Source organism: Pholcus phalangioides, unplaced genomic scaffold (genome assembly GCF_987345545.1).
Source record: "Pholcus phalangioides strain wild (caught in Gottingen) unplaced genomic scaffold, Ppha-v1.0 ptg000015l_1, whole genome shotgun sequence".
NCBI classification, from domain to species: Eukaryota; Metazoa; Arthropoda; class Arachnida; order Araneae; family Pholcidae; genus Pholcus; species Pholcus phalangioides.
Window position 1 is genome coordinate 58,770,754 of NW_028301608.1, and position 24,286 is coordinate 58,795,039.

The 24,286-nt window shown below is 38.0% G+C and overlaps 1 protein-coding gene across 1 annotated transcript; it reads left to right on the plus strand.

Moving 5' to 3' along the window:
• The first annotated feature begins 1,088 nt into the window (after positions 1-1,088).
• LOC149076308 (uncharacterized) lies at positions 1,089-22,734 on the plus strand. The gene is made up of 4 exons (XM_089242210.1): positions 1,089-3,514; positions 3,623-3,759; positions 4,228-4,983; positions 22,583-22,734. Exons 1-4 carry the CDS (start codon positions 1,089-1,091, stop codon positions 22,732-22,734), a joined length of 3,471 nt encoding a protein of 1,156 aa, XP_089098336.1.
• The last annotated feature ends 1,552 nt before the right edge of the window (positions 22,735-24,286 follow it).

Below are 24,286 nucleotides of genomic sequence, written 5' to 3' on the forward strand. Positions count from 1 at the left end.
AAGCATGTGTAAAAGATCCCGACTTTGTAAAAGACTATCTAGCCACAATAATAGCAGATAGAAAGTCAGAGGAACTAAGAGAGGTTGAATTAGAACGCATGAAATTAGAGCGCGTTAAAACAGAATTAGAGTTAGTTAGAGTACGTGTAGAATTAAATTGTGACGGCACTGAACATAATAAAACAGAAGTAAAGGAAGACACAATTGAATCTCTCATAAAAAGTGTGAGAACTCTAACTGTTAGAGTACCCAATCAGCCGGAAGGTTGGGGGTATTTCTTCACATCACTTGAAAGAGCATTTAACACAAAAAAAGTGCCAGAGAAATTTAAGTCAGAAATTTTATTGAATTTGTTGGGTGAAAAGGCAACCAACGTTTTGTCTCACACAAGCGATAATGAACTGTCAAATTATGATAAGGTAAAAGAAATTATTTTACGAGAGTATGAGCCTACACCGCAGGTTTGTCTAGAGAATTTTCGAAGGGCTCATCGTAATAATGAAACGCATGTGCAATTTGCGTCGAGGTTAAAAACGAGTTTCGATTACTATCTGAAGCTCAGAGGAGTGTCAGATTTTGACACATTAAAAGACCTCATTGTTGCAGATAAGTTGTTTGAGACATTAGATAGAGAAACTGCTTCTCATATTAGTGTGAGGTAAGGAGAAAAATGGTTTCGACCGCTTGAATTAGCTAAAGAGAGCGACATATATTTTGCTTCACGAGGTAGATCTCTCACTGAGAGCAATAGTGGGTTTCAAAAACAGCGAGGAAATTTCCACTTAAAAAATAATAAAAATGTGTCAAAGGTGTTTCTCTCGGATTCAAAAGACTCATTATGCGTACAATGCGGAATTGAAACTCACGCATTGTACAAGTGTTCTGATTACAGAAGCAAATCAGTGGACGAGAGAATTAAAATTGTAAAAAGTAATAATTTGTGCTTCAATTGTCTGTCATCTTCACATGGGGTGAAAAAATGCAGGTCGAGGTTCTCTTGACCCAAGTGCAATAAAAGACACCATGTGACCCTGCACTTCCCCCGCGAAGAAGACACTGTTGTTGCTGCTACTGCAGGAAGAACGGGGATGACAGATTCTCCCCCGAGCAATATAACGACGCTGAAACAGCACAATGCCAACCCCATAACAGCCACCAGCTGCATAGGCAACAAACAAAAAAAGGCAGTTTTACTTAGTACAGCGAGATTCCTTGTAAAAGATAAGGATGGTCAATACCACAATGGTAGAGCGCTGCTAGATGGGGGCTCTATGTCGAACTTTGTAACCAGAAAGTTTGCAGAGAAACTTGAGTTGAAGAAAGAAAAAATAAATCTTGTTGTATCTTGCTTAAACGGGGCGTCAATGCCAATCAAGGGATGCGTGAGAGCCTCTCTCGCTAATAGAAGAAAGGACTATGAGAGGGAATTGGACTTCTTGATAGTGGAGAAAATAACAAATAGCACTCCCTCCCAAAAGTTAGAAGTGTCTATTGAGGGGATGAGGGACGTAAATTTAGCTGATCCAGAATTTAACAAACCAGGACAGATAGATATATTGTTGGGAGCTGAAATATTTTATGAACTATTATTGACAGGACAAATTTCTCCTAGTGGCACCGATTTAATTCTACAAAATACAATATTCGGGTACGTTGTAAGTGGCGCATTATCCACTAAAGAGAAACAAACAATACATTGTGGACTAGTTCAACAAGAGAACTTGAATAAAACAATGCAAAAATTTTGGGAAATTGAAAGTGTTGGAGAAAAGCCAGTAATATCAAAAGAAAACGAAATTTGTGAAACCCATTACGAGGAGACTCATATGAGAGACAATAAGGGGCAGTATATAGTCACCATGCCTCTCAAGGAAGATCCCGGGTGCCTTGGAGAGTCCAAGAGTATGGCGTTAAAACAACTAAACTCACTGTGGAATCGGTTAGAGAGAGACAAAAATTATCAGGCATTATACAAAGATTTTCTCAAAGAATATCTAGAACTTGGGCATATGAGTGAGGTGAATGAGACCACAGAGCCAAAGGTCACATATTACATGCCCCATCACGGTGTATACCGTCCTGATAAAACGACAACAAAACTACGAACTGTTTTTAATGCTTCCACGATTACCACAAAGGGCAATTCTTTGAATTCTCTTCAGTATAACGGAGGAGTGATCCAAGAGGATCTTTTTTCAATAATGATCCGATTTAGGAAGCACGAGTTTGCTTTCATTGCGGACATCGAAAAGATGTACCGAATGATAAAAATTCATCCGAGTCAAAAAAGCCTTCAAAGAATTTTGTGGAAGGAAGGCAAGAACGAGCCCATAAAAATTTATGAGTTGTCAACTGTAACTTACGGGACAGTGAGCGCACCCTTTCTCGCCATGAGGACCTTGAAACAACTCGCACAGGATGAAGGAAACAATTTTCCTCTAGCGGCTCCTGTCCTAACCAGTGATTTTTATATGGATGACGTCCTATCCGGGGCACCAACCTTGCTGGAAGCGAAAGAGCTTCAACAGCAACTGATAGGCATCCTCAATACTGCAGGCATGAAGCTGCATAAGTGGTGCGGAAATAATCCAGCGCTCATTCCAAAATTATTTTCAGATTGTGATTATACCTTTTCCGACCCAAGTGAAATAAAGGCTTTGGGAATTTCCTGGAAGCCAAGTGAAGATTGCTTTTCTTTCAGTGTGAAAGCTGACAGCAATACAGTATTCACCAAACGGAATGTTCTATCTACCATCGCAAGACTTTTTGATCCACTGGGATTGATAGGACCTGTGGTATCAAAAGCAAAAATTTTCATGCAGAAACTGTGGCTTCTGAAAATTGACTGGAATGATCCACTTCCAGCAAAGGAGGCACAAGAGTGGCACGAGTTCATCGAATCTCTTCTGTCTATAAATAACCTAAAAATAGATAGATGTATTTTGATATCTGAGCCAACTACGATCGAGATTCATGGGCTTGCAGATGCCTCTGAATCTGCATACGGGGCTGTTATCTATTGCAAGTCTACTTCATCTACCGGACGCGTGAGAGTAAAAATGGTTTCGAGCAAATCAAGAGTAGCTCCAATTAAACGTACAACTATTCCGCGGTTGGAACTGTGCGCGGCAGTGTTACTAGCTAAGTTGATCAAGAGTATAAAAGCTTCACTGAAGCTCGACGTTTCAGCAGTGTATTTGTGGAGTGATTCTATGATTGTGCTGTCTTGGATCCAGAAAGAACCACATCTTCTGAAAACGTTCTTGGCAAATCGTGTAGCTACAATACAGGAACTAACAACTGTGCAACAATGGAGACATGTTTCATCCGAAGAAAATCCTGCAGATCTCATTTCCAGAGGTCTAGCTCCAGAGAGACTGGAACAAAGTGTTTTATGGTGGAACGGTCCAAAGTTTCTTACGGACAGTGAATACCCAAACAGAACGATCCCGTCAGCGGTCATACAAGATGACTTTCAACGTGAATTCAAAATTTGCAGTATGAGTGACAACATGTGTGATATACAAACTTTTAGTGTTTCAGTTCGATCATTTATCAGTGATTGTTTGAATCTTAGTAATGTGTATATTAAGATTGTTCGTATTTTGAGTTTCATTTTTAGGTTTCTTAATAATTGTAAAAACAAGAAAAAATATAGTCCTTTAGATGCTGAAGAAATCAATAATGCTGAGCTGCATCTCGTGAAATTGATTCAAGGTGAGGAGTTCAAACCAGAACTCAAAGGTCTGAAAGAAAAAGGTAAGGTCCCTTTCGACAGTCCGATAAAAAGTTTGAATCCTTTTGTGGACGGAAAGGGAATCTTGAGAGTTGGTGGCCGATTAAATAATAGTACACTGGGCTATAATCAGAAGTTTCCTATTCTATTGCCCACAAAACACCGATTAACCAAGTTGATTGTTGTACATTATCATAATAAGTATCTGCATTTAGGGCCACAAGCATTATTGAATCAACTCAGACAAAAGTTTTATGTTATAAATGGTAAAAGTGTATGTAGAAAAATTTTTCATGATTGCATTGTGTGCTTTAAAGCTAAACCTATAACGGCTCAACAAATTATGGGTGTTTTACCTAAGGATCGTGTAACGAGAGATTTTGCATTCAACATTTCTGGTGTTGATTTTTGTGGACCCTTTTCTATAAAGTACAAAAATCAAAGAAAGGGTACCTTGAATAAAATATATGTGTGTATTTTTGTATGTTTAGTGACAAAAGCGATCCATCTGGATATTGTTACTGATCTTACCACTGCTGCATTTATTGCAACTCTTAAAAGGTTCACTTCTCGAAGAGGAAAGTGTGTTAAGTTGTATTCAGATAATGCAAAAAATTTTGTGGGAGCAAATGTTGAGCTCAAAAAGTTATACAACCTTGTAGCTCAACCAGATGAGGACCTTGCTGGCTATTTATCCTCGGATGGCATAGATTGGAAATTCATTCCTCCCCGAACACCAAACTTCGGTGGTCTCTGGGAAGCAGGAGTGAAATCTTGCAAATACCACTTAAAACGAACCATCGGCCAGACAAGGCTCACTTACGAAGAATTTCTTACTGTTTTGACTCAAATAGAAGGAGTCCTAAATTCTAGACCAATATCTGCCATGTCAGAAGACCCAAATGACTTGGAGGCCCTAACACCTGGTCATTTTCTTATTGGAAGACCGATCACTTCACTTCCAGAACCAGAGTTGACTTCGGTGCCAGAAAATCGGCTTAACCGATGGCAACAAACAACGAAATTCGTACAAGTCATTTGGAAAAGGTGGCATCGAGAATATTTGAGTACATTACAGCAACGGAATAAGTGGTTCTTCGAAAAGGAAAACGTAAAAATAGGTGACATGGTCATTGTTAAAGAGGATAATTTACCTCCTTGTAAATGGTCTATAGGTCGAATTACGGAAACATATCCTGGCAACCAGGATAACAAGATTAGAGTGGTTGCTGTGAAAACGGGTTCAGGCACATATAAGCGACCAATTTCAAAATTGTGTATTTTACTTATGGAAAATTAATGTAAATATCGTATATTATGCTTTATTATGTATCGGAAAGTGTTGATTTATAATGTAATTGAGTGTGTCAATTTTCTTTATTCTGTGTATTTAGTTAAAATTTGTATTTGTTCAGGTTTTGAAACGATCAGTTTTATATATTCTTGCATTATAATTGCAATTGCTTGAATGTTCAAAGAACATTGCAACGCCCGGCGGTATGTTGCTGCGTAATAATAATAATAGTAAAAAAGAAGAAGAAGAAAAGTAAGGAGAGAGCAGAGGTCAAAAGGTGACGAGAGCTCCCCTCCCGTCCCCAGGGAGAGAGAGAGAGAGAGAGAGAGAAAAGCGTTTTTATGAGTGTGTGACAGTGTGTGTGTGAGTGAGTGTGAGTTGAGACCTCGAGCTGGTCAATTGTACAACGATTCCCTCGATCGGGATTTCGTGCGAGTTCATTTGTTATATTTGTGAATTAAAATTATCGTAAAATTATAAAAAGTGCTTACAGTCCACTTCTTTCGAGTGAGTTATCGTCCAATGCTCTATACGCATAATCGCATCGAAGGGAAAGGGAAAAAACATCCTTTCTCTCCCCTTCATTTATCAGTCTTGATAGAAAATTCGACTTCGCCCATTGGCTGTTGATTGACAGGATAGGAGGAGAAGAAAACATGTTATCAGGCAAAGCTTTCTGTACAGAGCTAGTTGGGCTCGTGATTGCTGCAATGAGACGGTTTTACGAAGACTTTGAGGATTGTTGAAATGAGAGGGTTATAAGAAGACGGGATATCTCGGGATAGCCACTGTAAGGGTTCAAAAATGCCGATTTTTCTACTTCTTTCTACATTAACACCATCTATAAGACTTTTGCAATTTTTTTTTTTATTCAAGTGAATTTTGAAAATATTCATGTCCATTCCAACATCTCATAAAAAATTTCTCGAAATATGATGCGGCAGTATACAGGGTAGTAATGAAATTCCCTAGGCCACACTTTACTGTCGAACCGTTGATCCTAGAAGCATACTTCCAATTAAAAAAACTATCCAACTAACCTTTTAGACCTCAGATACGTCATTCATATTGCAAGGGATTCAATAGATAGTAAAATAAAAAATATAACTTTTTATACAGACACCCGTTATAAAAAAAACCAATCAGAAAGTTGTTGACCTGTCTCTTCTGAGGATAACGAAAATTCAATATTCATTAAGCTATTTGAATTCTAAAAGAGAAGAAAAGAGTTGTGGAAGGAGCATAAATAAGGGAGAAAGAAGCATATTCCGTTAGTTTTTAGCTGTTCTTTCATAATTTTCCTTCCGATTTTTGAATTCAAATATATCAGTGAATATTGCACTTACACAAGTGAAATATTTTTGTTGGCCTCAGGAGAGACAGTGTAACAACTTTCTAAGCAGGTTTTTTATTACTGGGTGTCCAGGGTACTGGACTCCCAGGATACTGTGATCCAGGGACTTTCCTTACTACCCCGTATATCCCCCACTAAGGAATTCTGATGTTTTGTTACGTTTATCTGCGGATCATACGCAGGAAAATATTGTGTCTAAAAATTCAAAGGACGGAAGGCTTTCTCATGCCTCTCCTCTCACACACACAACGTCTTAAATACATTTTTATTTAACATCTAAAATTATTTAATACTAGCTATAATACCCGGTGCTGCCCGGGTTTTCTTCAGTGAGGCTTTTTGGATCGCGTGATTTCCCCCCCTTCTTTCTTTGAGGGACATACAAACCGTGTCTAACTTAATCAATATGGCGACTCATGAAATAAACAAATCTAGATTTAAAGAACCGTAGAAATGAATTTTTTTTTTTTTAAGGGGTGCTAGGTATTTCGATTCCCCCCTGAACTTCAAGTTATCCATCTGCCTGTTCCAGCTTCCAAAAATGCTTAATTAAAGCTGTGGAATGTTTTCGATGTACTTTTTATGGGCCCATAACTAATTTTAAAAAACATCCTAAACTACGTGAATTTATGCAGTTGAATACGGAGACATTAATTTTCATGCTCAAGAAGATGTAAATAAAAATTTGAAATCAATGCTATTGCATGAATATCCAAAACTCAAAAGTAGGTCCGCTAATTACTTTACATTTAATCTCCTGTGCTTCGTATACTTCTAAGTGAACTCAGTATCTCAAAAATCGAGAATTCAATGCAATTTTTAAAATTATTGATGTGGTGGAAAACCCCACTCAATTTCCGCATTTCTACAGTAAAATCGGCAATTTTAACACTGATTTCTATGGGGATCACCCTTTGCTTGACCCTCAAAGAGATGCTGATGATGATTATGGCGTCTATTCAAAAAGCCTCATTACTGGGAGTATTGAAAATGTGGCAAACCATTTAAAGGCATAAACTATTATAAATATATACTGGCAGCTTTAAAGAAGTGAAACCATTGTATAGACACATACTCATCTGAAACGCATTGCTACACAGTAACCAAAATCAACGTTCGGAATGTGATTGTTGAGGTCCAAAAACCATTGCTGCCCGACAGTTTTGCCCATTTGGGACATTTGCCCCGCTCTGATGAAATTTTAAAGTAGCCTATCGTTCAACTCGGGTCCCATTTGGTATATATACAAAATTTGCCGACGATCGATCTAAAATTGTAGATTTGTATAGAGAACATACACACACACACAGACACAAAATCAATTTTATATATATAGAAGATTTCCATAGTAGAAAAAAGCTCTCAAATTCGATTCGTTACTAAAACAACCCAATTTTTGGCCAAATTGATTCAATGAACAAAGTATAATCATGCTATCCATGAACAGATGAATGAACCATAATATTAATTCATAAAGCTGCGTAAAGTATTAAATCGATTTATTTTCCCCCATTGTGCGTGCGTGCGTGTGTGTGTGTGTGAATGGCACGTCTTCATTTTTTCTTGTTAAAAAAATGCTACACTTCGTCGACGAAATCTTATGAGATTAAAATTAACTTCCGACTTTTGAGCTATACAATCAAGTGTTGACTAAGGCTTAGAAAACAATGTCATCGCAGTCGTTTGGAATTACTGTGAATACCAATTACCAAAATGTTCATCCGAATGAGTGAACCTCAAAGCTGAAAATTAATGCGTTTATGCATCAAATGTTTCCATTCAAAATTGCAGTCGTTTTTTTCCCCCGTGTCGGGGGCCTTGTTATAATCTATTATTTATATTATAATGGACACAAATTAAACAACCCTCAGAAATCCATCGCCTTGGAAGATTTACTTGGTTTTGTTCTTCTGCGGTAACAGTTGAGGAATAACAATGCTATTGCCTATAAGCCTCTATTTGCTTCTTTAATTCCGAAGTATTTTAAATTATTGCGTGAATTATATGCATAAAGAATTTAAAATAAAGGTTTTAGTTTAAAACGAATACAAAAGTGATTAGCTTTTACAGGAAAAATGTTTAGCCAAAAAAAACCCAAAAACGAAGAATGCTGATAATCACGGGTGGAAACAATAGAGCGAAACAGTGAATAGTGGCGACGATGACTAAAGATTCTTCATCTCACAGCCATTTTTCGGTATGGGATTTTTTTTTTGGAGCAATGCCTTATTTGAAGTTAAAAATCTTTCTCCTCTCATAATGAATAGTAATTAATTTCCTTTATATTAAGAATACAATAAACACATCCATCTAAGTTAAATTTAATCTCTCACGACGAAATACGAATATTTTCACAAATTCATCATTCGATGAATGGTCTTTCTAATGAATGGAATGATTTAGCTATTGTGAGCTCTAATAAATTATCAGATAATATGACTAATTGTGAATCATTTGAATGAATACAATAAAATGACATTTCTTAGTTATTTTTGTTCTCCGGAAGGAATTTTTTTTTGTTCATTAAATTAAATAACTAATTATATACTGCTTATTATCACAAAGATAGTGCGATAGTAACAATTGGAACGCGCTCTTCAAGGTGAACTCTCGCGCTGAAGTTTCAAATTTCTCGAAAATGTTCACGTTACGACAAAAGGATTAAGTCGAATAATTCGTTCCAAAATTCTCTTTGTTAACTTTAATGCCACTCATGCCTTTCCCGAGTGTTACAAGATGTTTCAACATATTCAGTCGTCAAAAGCCTGCTACGAATTTCATTGAAATTTGAATAAGTAACAAAATCCCCTCCTAATTATTGTAGATATACATATGTAAACGTCTATATATACTACATTTGAATAATTGAATCACACTCTTTGTCACTCAGACACTTACGATATGGTCTTGGTTATGGTTTTCTGTTCAGAGGTGATTCACTTTCACGAAAATTCACTTCCAAAATCCCCTCTAATTCCTCTCTCATCCTGTGCATAATTAATCCATTCAATGGAGCGTTTGTTTCAAACTTGTGAGTTCAAAACACGCTGAATAATGCGAGAGAGAGAGATACTCCCATACATCATACTTATTCAACTTCAACCATTTTCATCAATAATGAAAGTGATTTTGAATTTAGATGTCACGTGAAATCCGTAGCCGCTGGTACTGCTTTCGTGGAAACATTTGTATTGGTTGCCGATCCCTCTCAAGAATATGAGAATTTCTCGGTCAGAAATTACAGTTGCAGATACATATTGAAATACGGTGGATTGAGCATTTGGCTGGCACGTTTAGGTTCACAACATTCACAACACGTGTACGCACATTCCAACTAGTACCAATTCGTTTGAAGTTCCGCAGATGCATATGGGCGAGGTGCATGTGTGATTCAGTAGCAATCAATCTTCGTGCAACACATTCATATAGTACAGTACTTACTTATGTTTCTACTACAGTCATCTCCAATTTGTGGGTTCAATATCAGTGTGCGAAATTACGAAATTAATTGCTAGAGCAAGGGTACTCAACCTTTAGGAGGGTACGGGCCACTTCATTGGTTTTAAGACGTGTCGCGGACCACTCAATTGATCTGGAACATCACCGCAGGTCATTTAGGTGATAGGTGATTTAATTGATAAATTTAGGTCATTCAGATTATCTACGAATATGCAGCGGGCCGCTTTAGCCATCTGGAAACTGTGACACGGTCAACTTGAGTAATGTAGAGCTTTCTTTTTTCCTTTTTTTTTTTTAAGCCGAGCACAACTCAGGTCTATCGCCATGGGCAATTTACTACCTAGTGAGTTGTGCCGGAAGTGTAAGTGTGTGTACCTAACAGTCTTAGTGCGTATCTAGTGTTGTGCATGATTTTTCAGCGCTGCCATCTATATCTCAGAAGTGAAGAGTAATGTAGAGCTGCACCGTGGGTTCCTTAATCGCTCGGGAACTCTGCCTGCTGCAGGTCACTTAAGTATCTCAAATATGCCGTGGAATGATTTGTAAAAGTGTCGTGGGTAATGTGCAAATATTCTGCGGGTCCCTTAAGTGGATTTGGAAATCTATCACTTGGGTAATTTCTACAAAATTAGGGTTGAAAACGCGGGCTACATAGAGGACTCCAAGGGTCACATTTGATCCTCGGGGCCATGGATTTAGCATGTTTTAATAACAGCAATCACACGCATTTTGGGGGGGGGGGCATTGTTTTCTTTCTCTCTCTCTCTTTCTCTCTTAAATTGTTTAGTGTTTTATTTTCCAAAAATAGAAAAATTACGATTACCATGCGTTTTTCACTGAAAACCGTGCTCTTATATGCCAAAATCGGTTGATTTTACATTGATTTTTAAAAGTCATGAACTTTTTGTCCACACTGTATATCACAAAATAAAATGCCTGATGCTGATGAAAACGAACGGAAAATTCATAAGCTTGATGTTATTTTAAGGAGAGTATCGTTTATATGCTTAATTTTACGTGGTAGAGTATGAAAAACAAATTCATAATGTATAATTCTTATACGAAGACCAACGAAGTTGCCATTCCGTGGATCTAACCGGATCTGATGATTTAGACATTCCAAATGGTGTTCGTAAAAGAAACGCAGTTCCTGGATCGTGTAATTACGAACGGTCAAAAATATTTTCGCCCACCGTACAGAAAGAATCGCGGGGAAGGGGGATTTTGAGTTCATTTATTTTTACGAATGTTTTCCGGAGAATTCACGGAGAAATTTGCGGAGATTTATGCTCAAAGTTCAGTCCCAAATCTTACCAAAGTCAAAACTCGTGGTAGCGCATCTGGAACTTTAGGAAAAGTAAGTTTATATCCCACACAACCAAAACCAGACCTCAGAGCGCGTATGCGTGTTACTGCGCTATTAATATTCTACTTCATGAGAACTCGAAGGCAGATGACGTTGCGTGTACCCTCGGTGAACTTTCTGAAGTGAAATTCCGGTTCACGAGTTTCTGGTTATTCAAGTGACATAAGACCCGCGAATTAGTAGAGCCTTACATTCCAACGAGAGGAATAGAGACGCCCTCATTTCCAACACCTCGCTTCGCAATCTATTCCTCACCAGTCTAATCTTCGTTACGGAAACCCTCTTTCGACGAAATTACGGCACAAGCAAATTTCGAGAGCACACACGGTGCTATATATACGCATTCTGTTAAATTATCGTTTTTCATATATTGATAAGTAGTGAACACACAGGCAGTAGTGGCCGGTTTCCGTAAGCACCAGAAGAATGATTAATAACAGACTTTATGTTCGAAACACGTCTACTGATACACTTTCGTTGTGATTGAGTACAAATTCCCCAGATTATACGATAGAGATAAAGGGGATCATATAAGTGTCAAATATGATTAATATATTGTTAATTATCATATCCTTTGGGGTGTTGGCGGGTCGGGTGGCTTCGTGCGTGGTCGGGGGTGGCGCGTCGGTTGGGGTCCTTGTCGTTCCGTGTTTTTCTTGATAGAGTGGTGTCCCCGTCCTGTGGCGGGTTCTCTCTCGTGTCCGCGATGGAGGTTCGTGGGGCTGGTCGGGGGTCTCCCTTCGCGGGGCGTGTTGTGGCGCTGTGGACCGCGCCGGCGGGGCCTCGTCGTGGGTGTCGGGGCTGAGGGGGGTCACGACCGCGGTGCTGTCCTCGAGCAGTGATGTGCCCTCGGATTGGGGGTTTGGGTGTGGGGGTGTGGTTGTGCTGCTTGGGGGATTGGCGGGATGTTGGTCCGAACCGGGTATTCTTTCCCGGCCGTCTTGCCGGTTTGAGTTTTTTCCGGCACGCCCACGATCTCACGATCAATGAGCTTATATCGCAAAAGTGACAGAGCCTGGGCGTGCTCGGTTCTATACTATACTATACCATCATATCCTCTGAATAATACAAGTAACTGTCTTAAATAGCAATGGCTGGTACAAAATCTTTCGCACACACTTATTAGAATGTATACCTCAAATACATTAAACCGCAGTTTTTGAAGTGGATTTGGTTTTCCCAATTGAAAATGTCAGAGAGCAACAGACACTGAACAGATATTTACACGATAGAAAAATTCGGCCACTTTCACTTCAAAGCATGCAATGCAGATGGCAGCACTAGTATAAACAAGCTAAACACCCGAGGGGCGCAGTGGTAAAATGCTCGTCTTTCAATATAAAGGTTACCATCAAGGTTCCGGGCATAGAACTTCAGAAGCAAGTTCTTTAACTACCGAGCCTGGAGCGACCACCGATGGATGGAACCTTCTTTTCCCACCCAACTCCACTAGTTGGAAATTGCCGTATGGTGATACTTGTATATTAATTTAGCTGGTGTGCGGTGAAGTAGTATAAACAAGCTGAGCATAACTCTGACAACTTAAATACGTTAGGGCCGAGCATATACAAACACAACGCGTTCAAGCATGAAGCAATTCGTTGGAAATTTCCTGGAGCAATGTTTACGCGATATGTGTACGGTCAAGTAGTAAAACTACGTGTTTGATTGTATACTTTGCATATAATCATTTTCCCGACCCCGCCCAGGGGTTTCGTGTTCCAGGAGATCCGGGGGAACCCAGGGAAACACACTCACACTACCAGCACAACTCAATCGGTAGTAAATTGCACATGGCGATACGTAGGAGTTGTGCTCGTTTTCAATAAATGAATGGTCAAGTAGTAGAAATATGGAAAACACATGGTAGCGTCAGCAAGAACCCGAAACGAGCATAACGCTGACGACATAAATATGTTAGGTGCCACACATACACTCAGAACACACATGCTGGCATTTACCGATTCGTTAGAAGTTCCACAGAGGAATGCGTACGAAGTGTACGGTTAAGAAGTAATAGAGGTCAGGTAGCACTTCTTGAAATAATCAAATTAGAAAGCCTTATTTTACAGCACGCACTACTGAAATTTAATTTTATATCATCTAAAGTGTTATTTTCGAGCATAAAAATGCGGAAAATTTTATACGAAGTGGATTGGATGGCACTGAAAGTATCAAGATATTTCCTCGTTTATCGTTTGTGAAAATTTAAACGCTTTTAAAGTTATTTTCAAAAAATTATAAAAACGGAAAAACTCTGTATTGCATACTAATTATGTAATATATGTAATGTATTGCATGTAATTATGTAATGTAATGTTCCCTATTATCTCATCAGTTAGAAACCTCTTTTTTGGAGCTAAAGTAAGGATTTTCCAATAAGCATTCTGCTATTCCCACGAAATTCCATTGGTTCTTCATCCGGTGGTTTTGGAATATCTGATGATGGTAACTGATACCTCATGCTTAAAACAGGCTCTCTTACTATTGACTAAGCAAAAAATAACCAAAAGTCACTTTCGAAGTCATGATGGATAAAATTCATAATAAAAGCCAAATAAAGTCATACTATGGTGTATTCTTGTAATATTATCCCGGGTAATGACAATGAAGCACTGGTACTCGTAGTTTATTTATCACCTTCACTTCATAATATGGTAAACAAATAGCATCACCAGCATTATATATCTTCTAGGTTTCAATATACAACATAGCTGGACAAATTTAATGCCCGATATGCCCGAGACGTGTAAAAATTTTTACCGGACATGTATTTTATTTTAATCACACGCCCGACGCCGGCATATAAAAAAATTGTGCTTGTGAAATTCTCGTTTCTTCTTTTTTTCATCAACGATGATGCAAGTGTTCCGACAAACATGCTCGCATTTCCACCGACGTGCTTTCTATAGCAGCCATGTTACTAATGTGTAGTCGATATATTGTGATTTATTTTCGCGGCTCTACTACCTAGAAGCCTTGCGCGGTCATGGCCTCTCATTTACTGAAACTGGGCCGTTCTGGAAAACGGAAAGCCTCATTTTCAATGAGGAAATAGTATATCCTAATGGTATTCACGGAACAAGAGAGAAAGACTTCTTATAGATGACATAAAAATGCAAAAATATATATTTTTTCCAAAAAATGTGTATATTATAAGACGATTTCATACTGTATATAAATTGTTAGAAAGGTATCAAAAAATACTGCGGTTCATTCTACAATTGTAAAAATTAGTTATGCCGCATTTCTCTTCAACACAAAATATCAGAAAAATATCTATCACAAAAATATGGGGAACCTGCTGCTAAAAAACTAAACTATCTGTTACAATTTTTTTAAATAAAGTTGGTTATTTTATAATGAAAGAATTCACCGTATTACTTGATTCATCTGGAATACTTTATACATATTTACTACTTCTATTAAAACTACAGTAAAATGTTCTATTAACTATTTGCATTCTAGACGAGTAATATCGCATCCGTACAACTCGAAGTCTCGACTCTCTCTGCTCAAGTGATGCACATATACCTATATGTTCTATATACTAGTAGAAAACCACCGCATGCTTTAGAATCCAGACTCTTAAATTTGGAAAAAGAAAGTTATGTCCTGAAACTTGTATACAAATAGTGGAAATAATAGTGAAAACTTGTACATGATTCGGTGAAATGTCTCTCAGATTATGACATTTATCTCCGAATTGTGAAGAAAAACAAATTGTCTATATGTAATATTTTCTGTCTGGACAGCCTCCAAAGTGTTGCATGGGGCTCAGAAGAAGAAAAACGAACATTGTTATCTTTTGGGGGCGAAAAACTATTTTTTTGTTCCCTCTCTGGAGCTGACTTGGACTGTTTCGTCGATAACGATACTCCTAGTGGCGTTATTCGGGAGGATAAATTTATATTTGCCGTTTCCCGGGACGAAAATTCCTTGAAATTTTTGTTTCGGAAACATTTTCTCTACTCTAACTCTCTATTTTTCGATATTCTTGGTTCTGAAGTTGTAATAGGTGTGTTTGGTCCCCCCCCCCTCCTCTCTTCTTCTATTGTTCGAAGCAAAACCAAAATGTTTGTTTTGTTTCGTGAGTGAATCGCAATGCCTCGTTTTAAATACTATTATTAGAGTTTGATATACTGCAGGCATATATAAGAATATTTTTATAGTGTCAAGGTTTTATTGTCCCAGGATGTGGAATCCTGGTGCAGCAATTCTCTGTGGGGCAGGAGAAAATTTTGTTGTAGAGGCTTTATCATTGCATCGAAAGACAGCATCACATGGCGCGAAATTCGCGTTGTTTTTTTATGTTTTTTTTAAATTCACGCGCCTTACCGAAAAAATATTCTGAAGATACAGATGAGACGAAAAGTCTTGAACACATTTTAAAATTTAATAACAAATCAACAAATTGACATAGAAAAGGTGCACTTTTCACTAAAATACGTATCATGGCCTAGAGCAGTGGTTCTCAACCGGGGGCCATATGGCCCCCTTATGGTACTGGGATACTTCAGGGGGGCCACGGAAGAAAATGGAGAAGGGGGGGGGGTCATGACAGGTGGTTTGGAGAGCTGAGAAGAAAAATTAAGGTGTGAAGAAATAAAGTTTTTATATTAGTGACTAACACTTACAGTGAGAGAGAGAATCCAACAAAACCACCCATAAAACCAGGGCCTTCTTTAGGGCATGGACCCACCCAGGCTTCACCGCCTACATTTTGCAACAAGTTCCCTAGGATGGGGTTTTTCTCAAGTCCCCGGCTAAATTTTTCAGACCCCCTATATGAAATTTATTGTATGAAAAACAAAAAAAGTGATGAAAACCATATTAGGCCCCGTGCTGTAGCTCTGTCAGTCCCACTCTTGTGAGGGGCCTCATGCCCATAAGTGACCCTACCTTATGATATTTTGTATAGCACAATTAATTTTGAAAATAAATAGGAAATATGTAGGCTGTTTATTTCCAGCTAAAGTATGGAACTACCATAGATCACTTTGCCTAAGGAGGGGAGCCCCATGATATTGAGACGGTCCTGATAGAACTCGGACTAGCGGGAAGATCAATAAATTCTTGGCTACTGGTCTGGAGGCCAAGTTTCTTTGCAAAATTTTCATTCAGTATAAATTCACTGAAAAAAATCATTTCAATACGTATAAAGTGTCTTGCTTCTAGATGAGAGTTGAAAACTCTGGGTACGACAGAGGAGATACGAGAAAAAAATATGGTTCAAAGGGAGCCACGGGCAAAAAAAAGGTTAAGAAACACTGGCCTAGAGTATAAGTTCCCAACCTTTTTTGTCCCATCGCCACTTTCTTCAGGAATTTTTTTTCTCCCATCGCCCCTAAACGCAATCTAACCCATAGGATCCCATGTTGTACCCGTAGCTTCTACCGCCCCCCTCGAACATTCCATCGCCCCCAGGGGGCGTTAACGCCCAAGTTAGGAATCACTGGCCTAGAGCTTTGTTGTTTTCATTGACAAATTCGAAAAGTGCCCGAATTTCCTTCATAGATGGCGCCGCGAAACCAAATACCCGATATTACGGTATCCTGTAATCCGATAAATCTAGGTATAATGATATTTCTGAAGAGATTTCGAAATCGCTAGAACCTTTTACATTTTACATTTCGCTAAAAATTCCCGTCAAAATATTTTCTTACCTTCAAAATATAATTCATTTGTGACCCCTTTTTGTTATTTCATATCTAATGGCATCAGTAATTTGAATGGTCTAATCACCGAATGCGTTAATGAAGTACCATGTCTGAGGTTTTCATGGCCGTCATTCAATGAGTTGGAAGCGGTATCCGTGCTATTAGACCAGGGTCTCTAGGACATTTTCTTCCTTACGTTTCGCCCACATCTCTGGTAGACAGCTTCTGAGGTTAAACGGACGTATGTCTCCGCGACAAGCGAGAAAGGCTTCGTACATCAAGTGTCATCGACTTGTTCCCTATATGCACTTCTGAGGAATGGGGAATGCGAGAATTTCTTGCCGAGTCCTGCCCTCAGGGCTATAACAGCGGCTCTCTGCGCCGCTGAAGTAACAGGACCCAAGTGGAATACACCTTCATCGTCTCCTCCTTTAGATTTATGTTATGGTGCTTGAATATTCCAATGATTTCTCTATTAAAACGAGCGTGGCAGTGCATCTCGGTTGATATTACCCCAGTGTTTTCAAATTTAATTTTGAGACCGGTTTCCTACATATGTTCTGCAATGACTGAATTTTCCCTCTTTCCTAGGCGGCAGCTTCTCTGGTGTTTCTCTATTCTTGTATAACAGTGCTTCTTTTTGTTCCTATGTATACTTTTCCACACGAGCATGGAACCAGGTAAACACCTGACATGCAAAGTGGGTCTCTCGAATCTTTCGCAGAGTGTAGCGATTGTGTTGAGTTTTTGGTGGGTTTCAAACCCTTTGCAAGAGGAGATAGAGTGTCTTCACAAGCAAAGGATCTCTCCCCGTTAAGACATAGTGTCTGGTGTTCTGGTTAGGAGGAGGAGGATACAGCAATGAGAGAGTCTGTAAGTCATCCAAAATGATAGTACTCCTCTTTCGTCGTTTAGAGCTGGTTAGTAAAAAACATCGCTGTATTTTTTATGTTAATTTATGGCGTTATACATTATATATATTTTATTTTATTATTTATTGTATATTTATTGTGTTGTATTATTGATTAAATGTTTTGTTAGTCATTTTTATGTGAATGAATGTAATTGTGGAAGAATCATCCATTATTTCTTATGGGGGAAGTTTGATTCGATGCATGAGGAATTCTCTCTCTCGAAGAACTACTACGTTGTCGGAACAAATTAACTCATAAACGGAAGTTTCACTGTATATTCATAAAACACGCAAAAAGTTCTCAAATTGCGGACACATATTCTGTATGGAGTATGTTTTTATGCCTCAGATGTTTCAGAAATTCGTGAGCGTCATAATTCTAGATCTTCAGGTTTTGATGAGACGACTTATCCTGTTTCGAAGTAACTTTTTGCAAGGATCTTGGCACCTTGAACTCTCGTCACACCGTATATCTGCAACTACCGTACCATACGCAATTCCTTCACATAACAACTGACGTGTAAATTCCCAATTTTAATAATAAATAATAGTTATGTGTCGAAGAAAAAATTGTCGTTTGTACGCGTTGGGAAAATTCTCAATCCATAATATTTCAAAGTAAGACACTCTTAATTTCCGAAAAATCTCTCCGCAATATAATTTTCATACAATAATTTTTCATTTCTTGACGACAGATTTTATCGTGTTGCATGCACTGGTTTAAGCTCTAATTCGGCACACAAAATGGTGTCATTTCAAGTGTTAAAATTACTAATTTTTATTTGGGCATAGTCGCAAAATCCCTCTCGAGGTTTTGTTCAACAGTGTCACAGTTTCACCGAGTTCCCTTTCATTATTTATTACCACGAATACGCGAAAGGCTTTTGCAAATGTTTACGTGGACCTAATGAAACGCAAGTTTGCAAATTTCACAGCGGTCTAATTCGTAGACATCAAACGCAGAGTATGTCAATTAGTGCATGTATGTGTGTATGCGCATGACACCCCGTAATTTAAAGGAAGATAGCTACCGCAAAATGAATAACTCCACGTTGAAATTCATCTCCAAGGAAAAAACCGCGGTTTTCTCAAAATTCGCTAAAATTGAAGTTCTTTTGATTACATCTAATTGGGAAGAAATGCTGTTTAGAATAAGTCCTCAGAATTCACACTGGAATTATTTCGCACGGAAACATGCAGCTTCTCCTTGAAGATTCGATAGCGTATTATTATTATCATTATAGTGAAGCTTGAAGCATACGGGGTGACTAATAATATACTGAAATCGATGTATAACGTTTTATATAATCGCATTATCCCTTATATTATATTATCGCATTCAAGTGAAGACTCTCTCTTTGAACGAATTTCCTCATATGCTTTGGGATGAGATCGTTAAGCTCTAATTGGGTGGCTGTCTAATTAAACTATATTCTTATATTTTAAACTATTTAATTTACGCCCTACGAGAAAATTTCGATTTAAGTAGCTTTTAAAGAAAGGGATATTCGGATGCTAATTCTTTATTCACTCTTTAACTTTTGAACTACGTGTATTATGTCTAATCATTTGATCAGTTTTGTCGCACCACGGTCATTTGTTTTCTTCACACGAGAGTTAATTAGACCGTGACCTAAAATTTATTGCTAATTACGAACGGCAGCCCTTTTTTTATACTCACCGAGACGTTGGTGCGCTGACCCCTCGGTGTGGGACTCCCTGCGGTAGCAATCTTTTCTGTGGTGATGTCGTGGTTTCTGCTGTAGCCCTGCGTCAGGAAAGTTTTCTTACAAAGGACCGACCGGGTATCGAACTCACGGCACTTCTAAGCATCCTTTGGTACTATAGGTGCGTTTCTTACAGACCTAGGCTACCGCGTCCTTATTTTTAATAGTTTTAAAAACATAAATTTTTAAAAACGTGTCATTCATTTGTGTATCATGTATATCATATACACACAAACCATAGATAGTGTATTAAAAACCTTTTCTGTTTGTTTTTATAAGTCGAGGACCTACCTTATCTGTAAAAAAATAAGTCTATTTCTTTGAAAAGAGATTTTTTTTTAACCGTTTACTTCGTTTGAACTTTGTCTCCTCATGTATATATTCATTTTACAACAACGGTAGGCAAGTAAGAGATTCAAACCATTTATTTACTGGGGTTTTTTTTTTCTTCTTCGGGACTAGCCTATTTAAAGTCTCTGTGCACCTTTGTTAAGCACGAACACGGGTTTTGCCCCTAATCCAGTGGGGAAGCATTTCTCTGGCCGCTTTTACGAGTACACATGCCTTAAGAGGAGAATTTATGCTGCTCAAGGATTTAAAAGCTTCGCAGAATGGTTAAGCTCTCCGAAGGTGAGACCAACCAGCCAACAAAAATAACATTCTCCGCATTTCGTTCCTTTTCCGCGAAATCCCTATTTCTAAAAGCAACACGAAGTTTCTTTTGTGAGCATTTTTCTTTGGAAGGAATGTGACAAATGTATTAATAAACATATAGTACGAAAACAATGGTGAATAAAGATACAAAATCAAATCTGTAAATAACAAAAGGACCTTGTAAATGCTCACCATAAAACGTGTATCCAGGATAAAAAAAAATCATAGGCTAAAAATAGATTTAATAATTACATAAATAAGTTAAAAATTCTAGTTTCAGTAAATTCATTTCTACACATTTTTTTCCATTATTTTCTTTATATCTAAGAATTCAAAGCATGAAGACCTTATACAGAGTCACTTCTCATACAGTCGGGCCAAATATATCGATAAGTAATGGCTTATGTTAGGATTACAAATAAAAGGCCACAACAGGCAAAATCCCCAACGAAGTGCAACACTATCAAACTTTGATAAAAGATATTTTACAAAACTTAAAACACAACAAATAGGCCTATTGATTACTTTCACTTGGATGTAACCGAAATGCTTATTGGTTGCATTTTTTCTAGTTTTATAAAAGAACTTTTCTAAAACTTTTGTAATGTAATGCCAGTTTTTGACTGAGAGAACCAAACATGCTTAGGCCGGCATTACAGAATAAAAGTCTGATAAAAGATGTTTCGCAAAAACTTGAAAAAAAACAACCAATAAGCTCGAATGTAACCTATCCGCTTATTAGTTTCATTTGCCAAGTTTTGTAAAATATTTTTATGAAACTTTTATAGTGCAATACCCCCCGGCCTTGGTGAAGAAAGTGCAGCACCGTCGATAGGGATTGCTTTTTTTCATCCATATTTTCTACCAAGCTGCTTTGAAACGCTTTTGCTGCAGTTGCGCTGACTCTCAGAATATGTGTGCCGTGCCGTGGTCAGCTGAAATTGGTTTTCTGTGGTTTTTCGACTTCGAGGCGCAAATATGAGCTTATCTCCCATTTAAAAAAGTATCTCCACAGAGGGCGATCAGGCATACAGAATTGTAAAAAAAAATTCAGTTAAAACAAAACTTCTGAGTTGTAGCAGCAGCATTCCTTGAACGCATATCACACAAACTTCGCGTTAGGGGAAACAACACATACTCGGCATGCACCAATTTCTTGGAAGTTTCTCAGAGGAATGTTTACGAGTTGTGTGAGGGTTTAATAGTAGTGGTGGTAGTAGAAGCATGTAGAGACGCTACACAATAAGGTTCAGTGTGTTCTTAGGCTAGCTATATTTAAATCAGTGACGCGTGTTAAACACCGAGTACGAACTGAGTGGAATGTGAAGGCTCCGAAGGCATAATTCCGAACACCGTCTATACAGTTAATTTAATTACACCAAAAACGCTATTAAACACTTCGCAAAAGATAATACCGTTTGGATACATCTGTAGAGTCACTGAAAACTTGCTTACATTTAATTTTATTAACCTACAAATATATAAACTTGAGCAGTTTTCCCTCTTCAATGGAATTTAAATTTATAAATTATCATGTACGGTTCCCTCACTATATAAGCCGTTAAGATAAGCCTTCAAGATAACTTGAAGGTTATCTCACTATAACCTTTAGCCCCAGCACCATACATTTCATCCAACTTAACGTCTTCAACAACTTTTCATTAAACAACTAAAACTATTTAACATTACCGCAGTTACAAATTTTTCATATACATATACCACACAGGACCCTCGATTGAACGATAGGCTACTTCAGAAGTTTGTCGGAGTTGGGCAAATGCCCGAAATGGGCGAAAAACATTGTCCGGTGACAATGGTTCCTGGCCCTCAACATTCACTTTCGGAATGTTCACTTTGGTTACCGTGGTTCCCAAGCAATGCGTTTCCGAAGTGCATATGCCTTTACAGTGGTTTGTCACTTCTTTAATGGTGACAGTATCATGCATAGTAGTTGATTCCTTTATATTGGTTTGTCACTTTTTCAATCCTCCCACGGTACCTGAAGAAACCTGGGCAACGCCGGTTATTATAGCTAGTGATTCATATTTGCCAAAATATAAATGCAATTTGAGACGTTTTTGCTTTCTGTATTCTTCTGTTGAAGAATCTGAAATTCAATTTATGCAATCTAGAATATACCATTCTCATTGATTTTCAGTGTAAGCAATCATGTGGGAATAAGATATAAATTTCCGTCTATATGGCTGTGGCGCCTCCCTTTCATTCGCACCCGCCAGAAGTCTTCTTGAGCGTAAATTACACTTTTTATTAGGTGTCGATGAAACAGCCGTTGCTTGTCTTCTTAACCGTGAATTATACTTTTTAATAGGTATCCGTGCTACCTCTCTTGTCAGTTCATAAGACGGGTCGTCTGAACGTGAATGTCGAGTACTTGTTCCTACTTCTTATTGTGGAGTAGATGTAGGTTACGATCCAGGAACTGAGTCAACTTCTGCAAATGTCGAAAGTTCAGAGGACTGTCCATACTCTTCCAAGCCAGCATTCTGGACTCCAGTAATTGGCCAAAGTGGAAGTGTTTCGTCTGTCGAAGGGCGGTATTCACCGACATGATATAAACTGTAGTCACAATTTTTTGATAAGAGATCGACAGGGATTGGTTAAAGTCAGGTTTTTAACCAATCTATATTGATCTCTTATCAAAAAATTGTGACTACAGTTTAAACCATATCGGTGAATACGGCCCTTAAGCAAAACCATCATTTAAATCATTCCTTATTGTTTTTCGGATAATTCGAATTTTCCGATAATTTGAGTTGGTCTCGGTCTCTCGGATTATCGAGACTACTGTAATCTGGTACTGTGCCGAGGGCCGCTTGAGTGATCTGGTACGGTGTCGTGTGTTGCTCAAGTGATCTGTTAATATGCCGAGTGTCACTCAAGTCATCTGTTAATATGCCGAGTGTCACTCAAGTCATCTGTTAATATGCCGAGTGTCACTCAAGTCATCTGTTAATATGCCGAGTGTCACTCAAGTCATCTGTTAATATGCCGAGTGTCACTCAAGTCATCTGTAAAGATGCAGTGGATCACTCAGGTGAACTGTAACTTTGCCGCTCCTTTTTAAAAAATAAGGTTTGAGGTCGTGGACCACATCAGATGACTCCGAGGGGACCACATTTGGCTAGGGGATCATGTGTGGGCCACGGAGGGTTACACAAATTTTTATATTCTAATTATTTTTTTCTCTGCATAATTTTTATTCCATCCGATTTAGGCATAGTCGGTTTACTATACGTAGGCTAAGTAGCGTAGCCTGTAGCTCTCGCCGCCCGCAAGTCATTTCGAATGTACTTACATATGCGCTATGTATGTACATACATATATAAATATTTGTTTAATTCAAGTTACGTGCGGCGAATGATATTTTTCTTCATTTTCCGAATGGTTGGGAAAGTTTAGTGATTTATTCTGTATCGCCGAGGCGATGTCAGCTGGAACGACGACGAGACGGCAGCAACAGCCAAATAATAAAAATAGTCTCTTACGAAGAGCACTCAGCCTTAATACAGCCGGAAGTTAATGATATTTTAATGGATTTAAAATTGCAGCAATGATACACTCTAGCGTATGTGTGTTTTTTCCATGGAACTTGGTTTGTGTTGGAGTGGTTTAATGGTGTTTTTTTTTATATATAGATTTATATATGCTAAAAAAAAGGTTTCTAAAACCCATGTACCTTAAAAACACCTTTTCGCACCTTCGGAGAAAATTGTTGACAACTGCTACTGACGGAACTATTTTTTTGAATTTTTTTTTCTTTTGTTTTCGATTTCGACAAAAACTTATAATTTCAGATTTTTCCATTTGCTTTCTCATTTTATTCCGTATCTTGAGTTTTTCTTATTGCATAATTTATCACTTTAATGAAAGGGTTTTTTTTTCCTTTCTTTGTGTGGAAAAGACTTAATGTGTCTAGTTGGCATTTCGATTTCGCATAAAACATGTCTTTATTATAGTATTTTAAATAAACTTCCATGAATGATGACTTTTAGGACTTCAATATTTAAGATCATTAATTTTCATGAAAAAGAAATTGTCGTGTGTAGTTTATATTTACGGAATATAAATACGAGGGGATTTTAAAGCTCTACATGAAAAAATC